The following is a 15,120-nucleotide window of genomic DNA, read 5'->3' as shown; positions in this document are numbered from 1 at the left end:
TCCTTTTCCATTTTTGTTTTTATCACTGTTATTGCTGTCACAAGGAATGTAAACATCGCTTGTGACAGTGATAGGCAGTGACAGGTACTCTTTATGGAGGGACAGGATCTACAAGACCCCAAACTCCTCCTCTGCACTTAAAAGTATTCAAAACATCAAGATCAGCATTTTTGAATACTTTCTATTTTTTAAAACTGGCGCCTTTAAGATGCCAGTAATCCGGGAAGTGATGTCATGACATCGCTTTGGGATTAATAGATCCGAGACCCAAAGGAAGCATTGGCTTTGAAACGAAGCATCGGTTTTGTTCAGGTCGGGCCTCCTGGTGGGACGGGAGAGCCTGGGCGAGCGACCGCTGGGGGGGGGGGGGGGGAAGTCCCCTCCCGCTGCTTGTAACAACAGCCAAGCAGCTGTTTAACTGGTGTTATTACAATAAAGCTGACCATCAGCTCTAAAGAACGGTATCGGGATGATGCCTGCAGCAACCACGGTAAAACCCCTTGAAGCAATATTGGTAATATTGGGTACATTTGTGACCAATCCGGATACTTCCAAAAAAATTAATATCGGCTGCACTGATAATCGGTCAATCCCATTTGGCGGGTCTTCTTGTCAGATACTCTGTGCATGAGATTACTGTTGCTCTGATTACCCATTGCTTTACTTTGATCTCATCTCTAGCTCAACACTCTTTTTGGGGTGCTGTAGTGAAGACCCAAGCTACCACTTGGACTCCATGTCTTGGGGGAGCCAGTGTCACCTGTAACACAAGTCTGTAACAATTATCCCCACTTAATGCATTGCTACTCTCTTGGCCAATTAAAGTTGCAAAGACTTTTGTCCCAGTGGAATTGAAGCACAAAATACTGGGGACCAGATTCTAAAATAGCTGACTATTTAGGATTTTCACCCCTCTCATCGTGCTGCTACAACGTTAAAGCCTGTCACAATTCATGCTCAATCCAGGTCTTCTTCTCAAGCCCCCGTTGGTCTTAATTTTCCCCTACCTATTCCTGGTCCAACATAGCCATGGACTTTATTGCTGTTTTCGTGCCTTCAAGAAGCAATAGGGTTTATTTACTAAAATGGAGAGTGCAAAATCTGATTCAGCTCTGCATAGAAACCAATCAGCTTCCAGTTTTTTTCTCAAAACTTAATTGAACAAGCTGAAATTAGAATCTGATTGGCTACCATGCCGAGCTGAACCAGCTTTTGCACTCTCCGGTTTTAGTAAATCAACCCCAATATATCCTTGTACATTATTTTATTATTATACCACCCTCAAACCAGATTGCTAAACTATTGCTAGACTTGCCAGGATTCATATGTTTGTTGCACAATTGCAGAAATTCCACATTGCATGACTCTAGAGCAGGGATTTGCAATCAATGGACCTTCAGCTGTTGCAAAACTACAAGTCCCATCATGCTTCTGCCTCTGGGTGTCATGCTTGTGGCTGTCAGAGACTTGCTATGCCTCATGGGACTTGGAGTTCTGCAACAGCTGGACGTCCTCTAATTGCATATCCCTGCTCTAGAGCAACTTTCTTTGCAAACATTCTGCAAGTTCTGGTTTAATCATGTCGTAAAATAGCCATCCTACCACAGGGGCCACTGTGGCTGAATTTTCATGCTGTAGACTTGCAGAGCTCTTGCTGTAGACTCACTAATGCAACTTTGCTCTTGCTAGAGACTTGCCACACAAATTTGCTAAAAAATTGGAAAAGTGTCAACTAGAACTTGTGCTTCAAGTGCTCTGCAAGTGTACAACTTGCCAGTGAAAATGTGCAGCAAGTTAACAAGACTTACAATTTAACACTGACACAAATATGTGGCACGTTATCCTTGCTATCTGGAAAATCAAAGGGCAAACCAAGAGGGTTAATGAAGAACTAGAATTATATCTCTGCACCTTGGTTTCTGCTGCCCATGATGACTGGGTCTCTCTTCCCCGATCTGAGTTCTCTCATGTTAATCCCAGCTTTCAGAAAACCTCCTTTGAGGTCTATGGGAGACATCCCCAATGTCCTGTTCCCATTCTCTGATCTTCTGATATTCCACCTTTAGCTAAGTGGTTGTAAAGTCAGAAGGTTTTTTTTATCTTAATAAAAAAAAACTTCTGTGTGCAGCAGCTGCCCTAGCACCCCCTAATACTTATCTGAGCCCCATTTCTCTCCAGCCATGTCCATGAGTGCCTCAGCCAACAGGGGAGGGGACTCTCCTCCTGATTGGCTGAGACACAGCAATGGCGCGATTGGCTCCCGCTGCTGTCAAAGTCAGTTAGTCAATCAGGAGATAGAGGGGTGGGGCCAAACGGAGGCTCTGTGTCTCAATGGACACTGGGAGCTGTGTTTCAGCTCGGGTACCCCATAGAAAGGGCCAGGAGAGCTGAAGATGGACCACAGAAGAGGAGGATCTGGGCTGCGCTGTGCAAATCCACTGCACAGAGCAGGTAAGTATAACATTTGTTATTTTTAGGTGAAAAAAAAAAAAACAAGAGTTTACAATCACGGTAAAAGCTCTTTTAGATCTCTTTCACACTGAGGCGCTTTTCGGGCATTTTAGTGCTAAAAATAGCACTTGTAAAGCACCTCTCATGTTTCACCAGAGTGAAAGCCCAAGTGCTTTCACACTGGGGCAGTGCACGCTTGCAGGATGGGAAAAAAAGTCCTGCAAGCAGCATCTTTGGGGCGATTTGGGAGTGGTGTATACAGGCACTGATGGGCAGTAAAAGGCAGCACTGACTGGCACCAGTAATGAGCACTGATCTGTGTCACTGATGGGCACTTCTAGGGCTTTACTGTAATCAGGGCACTGATCATCACATCATTACATGCCCTGTTCTCCCTTGCGAGGGGATGCCTCCGATTGGCTCTCTTCACGACACACTCTGTCAGTGTGTCATTAAGGGCACTTCCTGTATTTACATGTGACCGGCTGTGATTGGACACAGCTAATCACATGGTTAAAGAGCCAGGTCAGTGGCTCTCTACAGAGAACAGGGTCGCGTCATATGATATGATCATATGATGTCCACCCAGAACGAGAGCCACACCGTCCCGTTATTTGATGGTGGGCAGGTGGCAAGTGGTTAAAATTATATGAAAGGCAAGGCTCTTGTGCACATCATCTATATCGCAATGGGGCTCAGGTAGGTATTAGGGGGGCCGGGGGGCTGCTGCGCACAGAAGGTTTTTTATCTTCATGCACACCTTGAGCTTTTGGAGACACTTTAAGTGGCTGCAAACCCTCATATATACCCACATATACCCAGTGAAGTAAATAGCCTCAGATGATACACCAATGAAACTAATCTTCCTACGTAGGTTTTACTTGTATATCTGCTGTCTTACCCTTTCTACACCCTTTGAAAAGTGCATCTTTCATCAGTACATAGGGGTGGGTGGAGAGTCTGCACTTACACTGTGTGAGAGCTGATTGGAGAAAAGGGACACACACCCTGCACATAGTCCTTCATTTCACTGCCTATGCAGAGCTGTATTCTGAATAGACAAGCTCCCTGCTTATCTACCTATAAGTACCCATCCTGACACAAATTTTGAGCTCATGTTATCTCATGTGTCAGAGGCACGTAAACTGACAACAGTGTCAGGGCTCAGTAGCCATGATATACCGTAGTCAGTTTACAGAGGGGAGGACATAGCCAGGCAGGATCATCTAGGTATTTTAGGTGATACAGGGGGCCAAATTACATCAAACAAGCACTGTGCTGTGTAACATGCTTTAACCACACCTGGGTGAGCCGTCGTAGCTGTATATTGGCCGCTTTAAGAGAACTAGGGGGTGCATGCGATAACGGAGTCGATGCACGTGCCCAGCTATCGTGATGTCTGCCGGGCACCTGCGATCACTCCTGAGAGAGACAGAACGGAGGTCTGTTAATGTAATGTAAATGTTAATCTCTGTTCTGTTGTTCCTACTGCTTAGGAACAGTGATTGGTCACCTTCCCCAGGCAATCCCATCCCTCCACAGTTACATTTCCTAGGACACACATTTAACCCCTTGATTGACCCTTTCCCTGCCAGTGACATTTATACAGTTAATCAGTGGCTTGTTTTTAGCACTGATCTCTGTATAAATGTCAATAGTCCCAAAAAAGTGTCAAACGTGTCCGATCTGTCCACCGAAATGTGGTAGTCCCAATCAAAAATGCCATAAATCTATCCTCTATTTTGGAGACGCTATAACTTTTGTGCAAACCAATCAATATACACTTATTGTGATTTTTCCCCCCAAAATATGTAGAATACATATCGGCCTAAACTGAAGAAGAAATTTGTTTTTAAAAAAAATTTCGGGGTATACTATCGCAAAAAGTCAAAAATATATATTTTTAAAAATGTTCCCTCTTTTTTTTAATAGTGCAAAAAAATAATGCAGAGGTGATTAAAAACCACCAAAAGAAGGCTCTATTTGTGGTGAAAAAAGGACGTAAATATTGTTTGGGTACAGCGTCGCACGACTACGCAATTGTCAGTTAAAGTGACACAATACTGTATCGCAAAAATTGACCTAGTCATTAAGAGGGGAAATCTTCCGGGGCTAAAGTGTTTTTTTGGGTTAACAAATTAATAGGAAAGCAGAGGGACTGGCAGGAACACCAGGGATTTCACACTCATGAAGCAATACAAACAGAATAGGATACTTAAATGCAGTGCCATAAATGTATTATTAAGAAAGAAAAAAGGGGAGGGATATACCCTCGTCTTATCAATGTGGAAACATTGAGTTAGGCTCAAAACCATGCAGTCTTAACCACTTCAGCCCGGAAGATTTGGCAGCTCAATGACCATGCCATTTTTTGTGATACGGCACTGCGGTGCTTTAACTGACAATTTTGTGGTCGTGCGATGCTGTACCCAAACAAAATTGACGTCCTTTTTTTTTCCCCCACAAATAGAACTTTCTTTTGGTGGTATTTGTTCACCTCTGCAGTTTTTTTTGCACTATAAATAAAAGAAGAGGGATAATTTTGAAAAAAAACAATATTTAAAATTTTTTGCTATAATAAATATCCCACATTTAAAAAGAAAAAACAATTTTTTTCCACAGTTTAGGCCAATATGTACTCTCCTACATACTTTTGGTAAAAGAAAAAATAAGCATATATTGATTGGTTTGCGCAAAAGTTACAGCGTCTACAAAATAGGGGAAAGACGTAAGGAATTTTTTTTTTTAAATAGTATTGGCGGGGATCTGCGATTTTTATTGGGACTGCAATATTGCTGCAGACACATCAGACACTTTTGACACTACTTTGGGACCAGTGACAATTATACAGCGATCAGTGCTATAAAAATGCACTGATTACTGTATAAATGTCACTGGCAGGGAAGGGGTTAACGCTAGGGGGCGATCAAGGTATTAACTGTGTTCCCTGACTGTGTTCTAACTGTAGGTGGATGGGACTAACTAGGGGAAGAGAGAGATCGGTGTTCATACTTTGTATAAACACATGATCAGTCTCTTCTCCCCTGAAAGAATCGGGATCTGTGTGCTTACCCATCGCGCCTGACGGGCACTCGCATCGGCCCTGTGGCCAAAAGGCAAAGCAATGTAAGGTAACGTCGCTTCGCCCAGCCGTACCATTCTGACGCAGTGAAACTGCGGCGGCTGGTTGGCAAGTGGTTAAAAAGACATGAAAGAGCTTTTCATGCTGGTAACCAAATGTCCACCATCAAAAAGGAGGGGGCGGGGAGGATGGGACTTTTTGTGAGGCCATAGGTCCTGCAGGCTTTACCTTGTAATTATGATTTTATTCAACCTTGTCTTTGTTGAATCTTGGGAATTTATAATGGTTTTAATTGAGATATTATTGCCATTAACAGGCTACTGTTTATTATTATGTCTAATTTTCCATCATTTGACACCAGTGGTTATAATTTGTGATACCCTGTTATTATTACTGTATTACTATTGTATCTTGATATTAACAAAATATGTACCGTATGTTTACATTGTTATATGAATAAAATTCCTTATGTTCAACTAAACTACCTCTTGCCACCATGTGCTTCACAAAAAGTCCCATCCTCCCCGCCCCCTTCGTTTTGACTTAATAGAGATGGAAATACGTGACCATACCAGGTCTAGACTTCCTTAAAGTCTCTAAAATCTCCTCTCTCATTCAACATACAGTAATCATGGATGGAAGCACATTATAATGCCCCATTGGTTTACCTTCATTACATCTCTTGCATCTAATGACCTTATGTTTAGCCTCCCCTGTTCTTAAAACGTATATCTCCTTACCAATAGCATTTCCGTTAGTCTTTATATTGTATTGTTATACAAACTTTACTTGCATACAACCTAGGAGCGCTGGCACTGGTATGTGCGGTGTGGTTGCTATGGCGTCCGGCTTTTTCTCCTCCTCCAGGGGCCGTGACATGCACTACGGGCCTCCGCCTATCCCCCGCCTCCTTGATGTCTGGGTGGGCCAGAGATGTCTTTCCGACTAACGATGCCCCTCCCCTACCTATGCTTCATGGCATGATGGTGGTGGGCGACGCCGCATATATGGGCGTCCTTCCAGGTGGTCCTGGCACCAGAGGCTTCCCGTACACTTCACCACACACAGCTTGCAATTTTTTTTCCCCTCCCTCTTTCCAACTGGGTTCTCGTTCACACAGGTATGCTTGCAAGCTGCACCTTTCTTCCCTATAGTTATTCTGTTTTTCACTCTCACTATCCACCTAACTTTGGTTCTCCGTCACTATTTTCTAGCAGCCCCCGACTGGCAGCTTTCTACCCACCATCACCTCCCCTTAACGAGCTCGGGCCCCTTCCCTCACACCCTCACCCTAGCCACTCTATGTGACTTCTAATTCAATCTTGATTGCCTTTCACTTTACAACAGTGTACCCTCGTGGTCCCACGCCCGCCCTCTTGGCTGCCTATGTTGGGTCGTCCCCGTTGGCCTGTATGCCACAGCTCCGGTTGGAGGTATTCTCCGATGTTTTTGGCGCCTCACCATTAGCTAGTGAACCTTAAAGTGGAGGGCCACCCTGAAAAACAAAAATACATTAAAATTTAGCAAAAAATCAGTAAAAAAAAAAATGAAAAGAAAGTTTTTTTTTAAACTTACCAGAAATGCCTAGGCATATCGTCCTAATCTGCCTCTTCCTCCTCCGCGGTGATCTTCGCTCTTCTCTCCTCCGTGCGGCATCTTCTGGGTAATGGGGTGCTGTGTGTTCTGGGAACTGTGTGTCCCAGAACACAGCGTGTCCCATTCACAAAGCGCTGTGCGACTCGCGCATGCGCAGTAGGAAACGGGCAGTGAAGCCGCAAGGCTCCACTGTCTGTTTCCCTTTGTTGATATGGCGGCGCCGGGACCCAAGAGCCGAGGGACCGGTCAGCCTCGGGCGACCAACATCGTGGGCGCCCTGGACAGGTAAGTCTGCTTATTAAAAGTCAGCAGCTACAGTGTTTGCTGCTGCTGACTTTTAAAAAAAATTTTTTAAAGCTGTTTCTCCTCTGTAACCAGTAAGTTATGCATTTCGGTGCCGTTGAGGATGTCACCTTACCCCTACTTTTGGTTATAACTATTATTGATCAACTTTATATAATCTCTATTTTAGATTACCACGTGCATGCTCCTGATGAGTGGCGTATCAGCCACGAAACGTGTAAAGCTGTTTGATGCCGTGTTTTCATCCATCTACCCCCAATTTTAAGCTACTATATAATAAATACCCCCACAGGTTCAGTGAGGCCATAGGTCCTGCTGGCTTTACCTTGTAATTATGATTTTATGCAACCTTGTCTTTGTTGAATCTTGGAAATTTATTATTAGTTAGTTCGTTTTAATTGAGATATTATTGCCATTAACAGTCTACTGTTTATTATTATGTCTAATTTTCCATCATTTGACACCAGTGGTTATAATTTGAGATACCCTGTTATTATTATTACTGTGTTACTATTGTATCTTGATATTAACAAAATATGTATGTTTACATTGTTATATGAATAAAATTCCTTATGTTCAACTAAACTACCTCTTGCCACCATGTGCTTCACACAAAGTCCCATCCTCCCCGTCTCCTTCTTTTTGACTTCATAGGGATGGAAATACATGACCCTATCAGGCCATGATTTCATTTAAAGTCCCATAGGGATGGAAACACGTGACCTTATCAGGTCTAGGCTTCCTTAAAGTCCCTAAAGTCTCTGCTCTCTCATTCAAATGTCCACCATAACGGTAGGTATAGGGATCTAAAAGAAAGGGGATGGAGTCCTACCAAGGATAGATATAGATTATATCCTTGGTAGGACGCCTCCCCCTATTTTAGATCACTTTACCTACCATTATGGTGAGCATTTGATTACCAGCATGAAATTCTCTTTCAGGTCTTTTTAAGACTGCATGGTTTTGAGCCTAACTCATAATAGTGTTTGTCATATTAGCTATTAGACTATTCCACTGCTTCCTTGTTTTGTATGTGGGGGCTCCCACACCCGATAGGGTGGACCCACTTCTCTGGACTGCAGCGTATGGCTTTGCTCTGGGGTAAGGGTTCCATTTATATGGAGGGTGACATGATACATGCTACTCTATTGTTATTTGGTCATTTCAAACAATGGCCCTAAATGTTGTATTGCTATTGTTAAGATGAATATGACTCTTTTCGCTCTATTTTTGTAGTACGATATATTACCTCTGTTCTAAAAACATCATACATAAGCAAATAAAGCTCCCGAAGAAGCAGTGAATTTCCTGCAAAACATGTTGAGCATGCCAATATGATTGCTACAGGGTGAACTGGTATTACGATTATTATTCCTCTCAGTTGTACCCTGTATGTTTGAACTAAGGGCTTCTTTTTTTAATTTGTATGTTTCAACATGTTGTAAATTAAATACAATTCAATTTGTTTTATGTTTTTGTATTCCAAGTGTTATGGTACCATCCAAGAACCGGATACTTGTTCATACAAGTACACGGTACAGCAGGCACATATCAGAAATATTAAATGTTAGGCTTACACATGCTTTAAACTTACACTGGAATGGCTAGAGTACTTTAAAACTACATAAAAGCTAGTGTGTCTAATAACTGAACACAAAGAAGTAAATGTATTTTTTATTGTGGATTGTAATTTTCAAGCCGAATGAACAAATTTAGAGAGATTAATAAAGTTGTCAAATTGTGTGTTTTTTTATTTGTTGAATCTACTATCAAAACAGCCCATTTCATTAGTCTGATTTTAAAAGAAATCATCTTCCAAGTTTAAAAAAAATGTTTTTTTTCAGGTCTAACATGTCTTTTTTCTGTTAAAAATGTAAACCTCATACTAATCTTATAGTGCAAACTATTGCTAGAAGGACTCAAATAAAATGCTCACACATGTTCACACAAAACTACAGCTATTACCTGATGTTGATTACGTTTAAAAACATCAGTTTTATAATACTCGGGCCATGTTGCACATCCATTGCCGCACACATGTAGTGATACCCTTTTCTCACAAAGATTTAGAAGACCAATAATTTACTATTTACCATTCACTAGAAAGTCTACAATTACTCCAGCTCCTGTAGTGTCAGCCATGATGTCTGAGATCATACTTTTTCTTATAGTCCTTTTCATAATGGTACTGCTTGTGTGTCTTATATTCTTTATCCTCTTTCCTTCCCTTGTCTTGCTTCAAATATTTATTGTGCTCCTCTCTTTCTTTTTTGAAAGACTTCTCATGATCTTGTTTTTTTGGAGAATCATATTTCTTTTCATCAGATTTTTTCTGATATTTTGTATCTTTAGGTGGCTTCTCCCGTCCCTCTGAATAAGGCTTAGCAGAATCCTTGGGCTTCTTTGCAAGGTTAAAAGGAAAAACCTCTTTTCTTTGGGACCCATTTTCAGCTCTTCGGATTTTAATAGCTTTGGCTTCCATATATCTGCCTTTAGGCTTTAACCCCCACTGTTCACTTGATTTTGGTTTTTCCATTTTTTCCTCTTGCTTCTCAGTTTCTATTGGTTCTTCTAATAATGCTTCGGTCTTTGTTTCTATTTCCTCATCAGTCAGTTCTGATTCTTCAGCTATGGGCTCTTCCAGCTCTTTTACTTCAGAATTGTCTGGTTCTGTAGTTTCTGGTATTTCTGGTTCCTCTATAACAGGCAAATTTGGTGTACTTGAGCCAAACCAGTTTTCAAAAAACCATGGCTCAGACTGCCGAGAGAGAGAAGCTATGTTAATATGAGAGGTAAATTGGATAAACATTAATGATTTCAGTAGATTTACTTTATTCTGTTCCTCAATATAGAGTAATAACCAAAATATGAAAACACAATGATCAAACTTATCAGGGAAAATTGCCTCAAAGAACACTTGTTACATTTGTAGGGTTGGAGGTGCCAATCATCTAAAACAAACAGGCAACACCATCCGTCAGATGTCATATGCAAAACATGTTAAAGTGGAGTTCCGCCTGCAAAAAAATAAAAAATTTAAAATCAGCAGCTACAAATACTGCAGCTGCTGACTTTTCAAATAAAGGACACTTGCCTGTCCAGGGTGCCCGCGATGTCCTCACCCGAAGCCGATCCGTCCCTCAGCTCCAGGTGGAGGCGCCAGCATCTTAAGTAAGGGAATCAGGAAGTGAAGCCTTCCGGCTTCACAGCTTGTTTCTCTACTGCCCATGTGCGAGTCGAACTGCGTGTTCTGACGGGTCCTGGCTGTCTTCTGGGACCTGTGTCTCTCCTAGAAGACAGCGGGGGAACGAAAGAGGGGCCGGACATGGCATAGATCGCCGCGGATATTGCGCGATCTTTCACCAGAAGTGGGAGCAAATACCTGTCTTAGACAGGTATCTGCTCCCCCTCCCATTTCAAAGGTGCCAAATGTGACACCAGAGGGGGGGGGGGGGGAAACCATATAAGCGTAAGTTTCATTTCTGGGTGTAACTCCGCTTTAAAGTGGAACTAAACCCATCAATTTAACGGTTTCCAAATAAAAAGTAGGGATCATCCTGAAGACCAAAACTCACATCACACCCCAGAGTAAATAAATTGAGAAACCAAACATATTGGGGGTTATTTCCTAAAGGCAAGTCCACTTTGCACTAGAAGTACAAACTGCAAGTGCACTTGAAATTGCACTGAAAGTGCAGTCGCTGTAGATCTGAGGGGGACATGCAAGGAAAATAAAAACAGCATTTTTGCTTGCATATGGGTGGATAATACAATCAGCAGAGCTTCCCCTCATTTCAGATCTACCCCTCAGATTTACAGTGATTGCACTTCCAAGTGCACTTTGCACTTGTAGTGCAAAGTGGATTTGCCTTTCGTAAATAACCCCCATTGCGTTTTTAGGTGAGAACCATAAGCAAATTACACACCAGGTTAAAATAAAACAAATCTCTTTATTAATACATATAATCAGGGATGCACCGATACCGATATCGGCACTGATACTAGCCATTTTTGTGAGTATCGGTACTCGCAAAAACGCTCTGCTAACGGATACCCAGAAGTGATGTCGCTTGGGAGCAGACTGCCTCCTCCTCCCCTCCGGACAGTGCCTTCCCTGCCTTCTCCTCCACTCCAGACAGTGCCTTCCCCGCCTCCTCCTCCCATTGGCATCGCTAGGTGCAGGCCCGCCCATCCTAACAGCCCACAAGCGTGGTTTCCTTGCTGCACACCTCCCTCCTCCAGCTCTGACTTCCCACCACACAGAGCACTGGATCCGGGCTCTCCCTGCTGAGGCATCCAGGCATTTCAGAGAACAGGGGGGCTCTGTATGAAGACACTGTATGGGTGGTATCCTGTTGAGCAGCGGGTCTCTCTCCCTGTACCATGCCTTCAGTCCCTGACTGCAGTTTCTGGCTGTCTCCTGTACCATGCCTGCAGTCTCCGACGGTCTCCTGTACCATGCCTGCAGTCCCTGACTGTCTCCTGTACCATGCCTGCAGTCCCTGACTGTCTCCTGTACCATGCCTGCAGTCTCTGACTGTCTCCTGTACCATGCCTGCAGTCTCTGACTGTCTCCTGTACCATGCCTGCAGTCTCTGACTGTCTCTGACTGTCTCCTGTACCATGCCTGCAGTCTTTGACTGTCTCTGACTGTCTCCTGTATAATGCCTGCAGTCTCTGACTGTCTCCTGTACCATGCCTGCAGTCACTTCTGCCTGTTGTCTCCTCCTTCCCTCTACCAGCTGTCACCTCTGCCCCCATGTCTCCCAATAACCCTGCTATCCCCATCCTCCCCCCCTCCCCAGCAATCACAGCCTTTTGCATCTAAAATCTCCCACCCCACAATCCCTATTTCACCCCACCCTCAACTACCTTGCCCTCACTTACCCCTCCTCCTACCCTGCCATCACCCGGCTCCCAAACAACAACCCCCCACCACCTCCCAAACCACCCCTCTTCATAGGCGATAGGTGTCGGTAATTGGTATTGGCGAGTACATGATGTGAAGTATCGGTACTCTTACTCGTGTCAAAAAAGTAGCATTGGTGCATCCCTACATATGATCACACATAGTTAAAATTTCCATACTAAATAAAACAATGTACCAATCAAATATTACCATCACACACTTAAAGAGGCCAAGCCCAAATGCCAGTTTACATAATGATCAAAAGTACTGTATTTCAAATCCATATATCCAAGACTAGTGATAGTCTATTACTTAGTCACTTGGTAGATATGGCCTAACTATAGACGGGAAGGCCTGGAAAAAGAACAAAAAATAAAAATAAAAGTTTTTTTCCCCATTTTTTTTTAAACGTTTTTTTGTTTTTTCTGGAATAATTGGGGGAAAAAAAAAAAAAAGATGTGTGGCATATGTTCTTTTACAATGATAAGTAATATCTATGACATGGTATTCAAACTATATAACATTTAGTTATATAGTTACATTTAGTCTTGCGGGGTCCTGATAGCAGGCATGCGCCCACTGCACCGCTGGCCACAAGCGATCGTGACCAGGAGATGCAGAACAGGGACAAGTGTGTGTAAACACACTTCCCTGTTCTGTTCTGACAGGAGTGACAGATCGTGTGTTCCTGTTAGCTAGGAACCATGATCTGTCACTTCCTCTAGTTAGTCCCCTCAACCTTCAGTTAGAATCACCTCCCAGGGAACACAGTTAACCCCATCACCACCCCCTAGTGTTAACCCCTTCACTGCCAGTGACATTTTTTACAGTAATTAATGCATTTTTAATCGTGCTGATCGCTGTATTAATGGCAATGGTTCCAAAAATGTGTTTAAATTGTCCAATGTGTCCGCCATAATGTCACAGTCCTGAAAAAAAAAAAAAAAAAAAAAAAAAAAATCGCAGATGGCTGCCATTACTAGTAAAAAAAAAAAAATGCTATAAACCTATTCCCCATTTTGTAGACGCTATAACTTTTGCGCAAACCAATCAATGTACGCTTATTGCGATTTTTTTTTTTTACCAAAAATATTTAGAAGAATACATGTCGGCCTAAACTGAGGAAAAAAATTGTTTTTTATATGTTTTTGAGGGATATTTATTATAGCAAAAAGTAAAAAATGCTTTTTTTGAAAATTGGTGCTTTTTTTGTTTATACCGCAAACAAAAAACGCAGAGGCGATCAAATACCACCACAAGAAAGCTCTATTTGTGGGGGGAAAAAAAGACGTCAATTTTGTTTGGGTACAATGTTGCACAACCGGGCAATTGTCAGTTAAAGCGACGCAGTGGTGAATCGCAAAACTGCTCTGGTCAGGAAGGGGGTAAATTCTTCCGGGGCTGAAGTGGTTAAAAAGTCTTAAATTATTGCAAGTTCGCTCAGCTGAAGACAAGAAAATCCTGGAATACAGTTAAAGTAACACTGTACTTCTCAATGCTGTTCTCATACAATAGATATATGTATTTCTGCTACTAGGAGGCAATGCAGGGATAAGGCTTCAGTTTAGTACTCTTATCTTGTATCTCCTACAACTGGATGATTGTTGGGATACAGGAGATGATTGTCTCTGTCTTCTCAGGCCTTAACTGACAGGTAAGAGGGTCAATTTGTCTGACAATATAGTTTATCTTTAGAACCTTTTAGTGATTCCTATTAATGTTCTCTACCATCACAGTATAATGTTTCCATATACAGGGGATACTCGAAAAATTAGAATATCGTGCAAAAGTTAATTTATTTCACTAATACAACTTAAAAGGTGAAACTAATATAGGAGATAGACTCATTACATGCAAAGCAAGATAGTTCAAGCCGTGATTTGTCATAATTGTGATGATTATGGCTGACAGCTCATGAAAACCCCATATCTACAATCTCAGAAAATGTGAATATTACATGCAATCAATAAAACAAGGATTGTACATAGAACAATATGGGACCTTTGAAAAGTATAAGCATGCATATGTACTCAGCACTTGGTTTGGGCCCCTTTTGCAGCAATTACTGCCTCAATGCGGCGTGGCATGAAAGCTATCAGCCTGTGGCACTGCTGAGGTATTATGGAAGACCAGGATGCCTCAATAGCGGTCTTCAGCTCTTCTGCATTGTTCGAACTTATGTTTCTCATCTTTCTCTTGGCAATGCCCCATAGATTCCCTATGAGATTCAGGTGAGGCGAGTTTGCTGGCCATAAAGCACAGTAATCCCACAGTCATTGAACCAGGTTTTGGTGCTTTTGGTAGTGTGGGCAGGTGCCAAGTCCTGCTGGAAAATTAAGTCAGCATCCCTATAGAGCTCGTCTGTGGAAGGAAGCATGAAGTGCTCCAAAATCTCCTGGTAGACGGCTGCGTTGACCCTGGACTTAATGAAGCACAGTGGACCAACACCAGCAGATGACATGGCTCCCCAAATCAACACAGGATGTGGAAGCTTCACACTGGACTTCAAGCATCTTGCAGTGTGTGCCTCTCCATTCTGCCTCCATACTCTGGGTCCTTGGTTTCCAAATGAGATGGAAAATTTTCTTTCATCAGAAAAGAGGACTTTGTACCAGTGAGCAACAGACCAGGTCTGTTTTTCTTTAGCCCAGGTAAGACGTTTCTGACATTGTTTGTGGTTCAGGAGTGGCTTGACAAGAGGAATACGATATTTGAAGCCCATGTCCAGGATCCGTTTGTGTGTTATGGCTCTTGATGCACTGACTCCAGCCTCAGTCCA

The 15,120-nt window shown here is 42.6% G+C and overlaps 1 protein-coding gene across 1 annotated transcript in view; it reads right to left on the bottom strand.

The window, feature by feature from the left end:
* Positions 1 to 9,094: 9,094 nt before the first annotated feature.
* The window catches only part of JSRP1 (junctional sarcoplasmic reticulum protein 1), a 161,377-nt gene continuing 155,351 nt past the window's right edge, over positions 9,095 to 15,120 (bottom strand). The window contains exon 7 of the mRNA XM_077475970.1: positions 9,095 to 10,184. Coding sequence (XP_077332096.1) covers positions 9,567 to 10,184 — 618 coding nt within the window. The 3' untranslated portion in view covers positions 9,095 to 9,566. The remainder of the gene's footprint in view (positions 10,185 to 15,120) is intronic.

The sequence above is a fragment of the Lithobates pipiens genome, unplaced genomic scaffold (genome assembly GCF_037356315.1).
Source record: "Lithobates pipiens isolate NorthernLeopardFrog02 unplaced genomic scaffold, aLitPip1_a1.2 Scaffold_13, whole genome shotgun sequence".
NCBI classification, from domain to species: Eukaryota; Metazoa; Chordata; class Amphibia; order Anura; family Ranidae; genus Lithobates; species Lithobates pipiens.
Note: the sequence above shows the minus strand (reverse complement) of the source record. Positions and strands in the feature narration are given on the sequence as shown.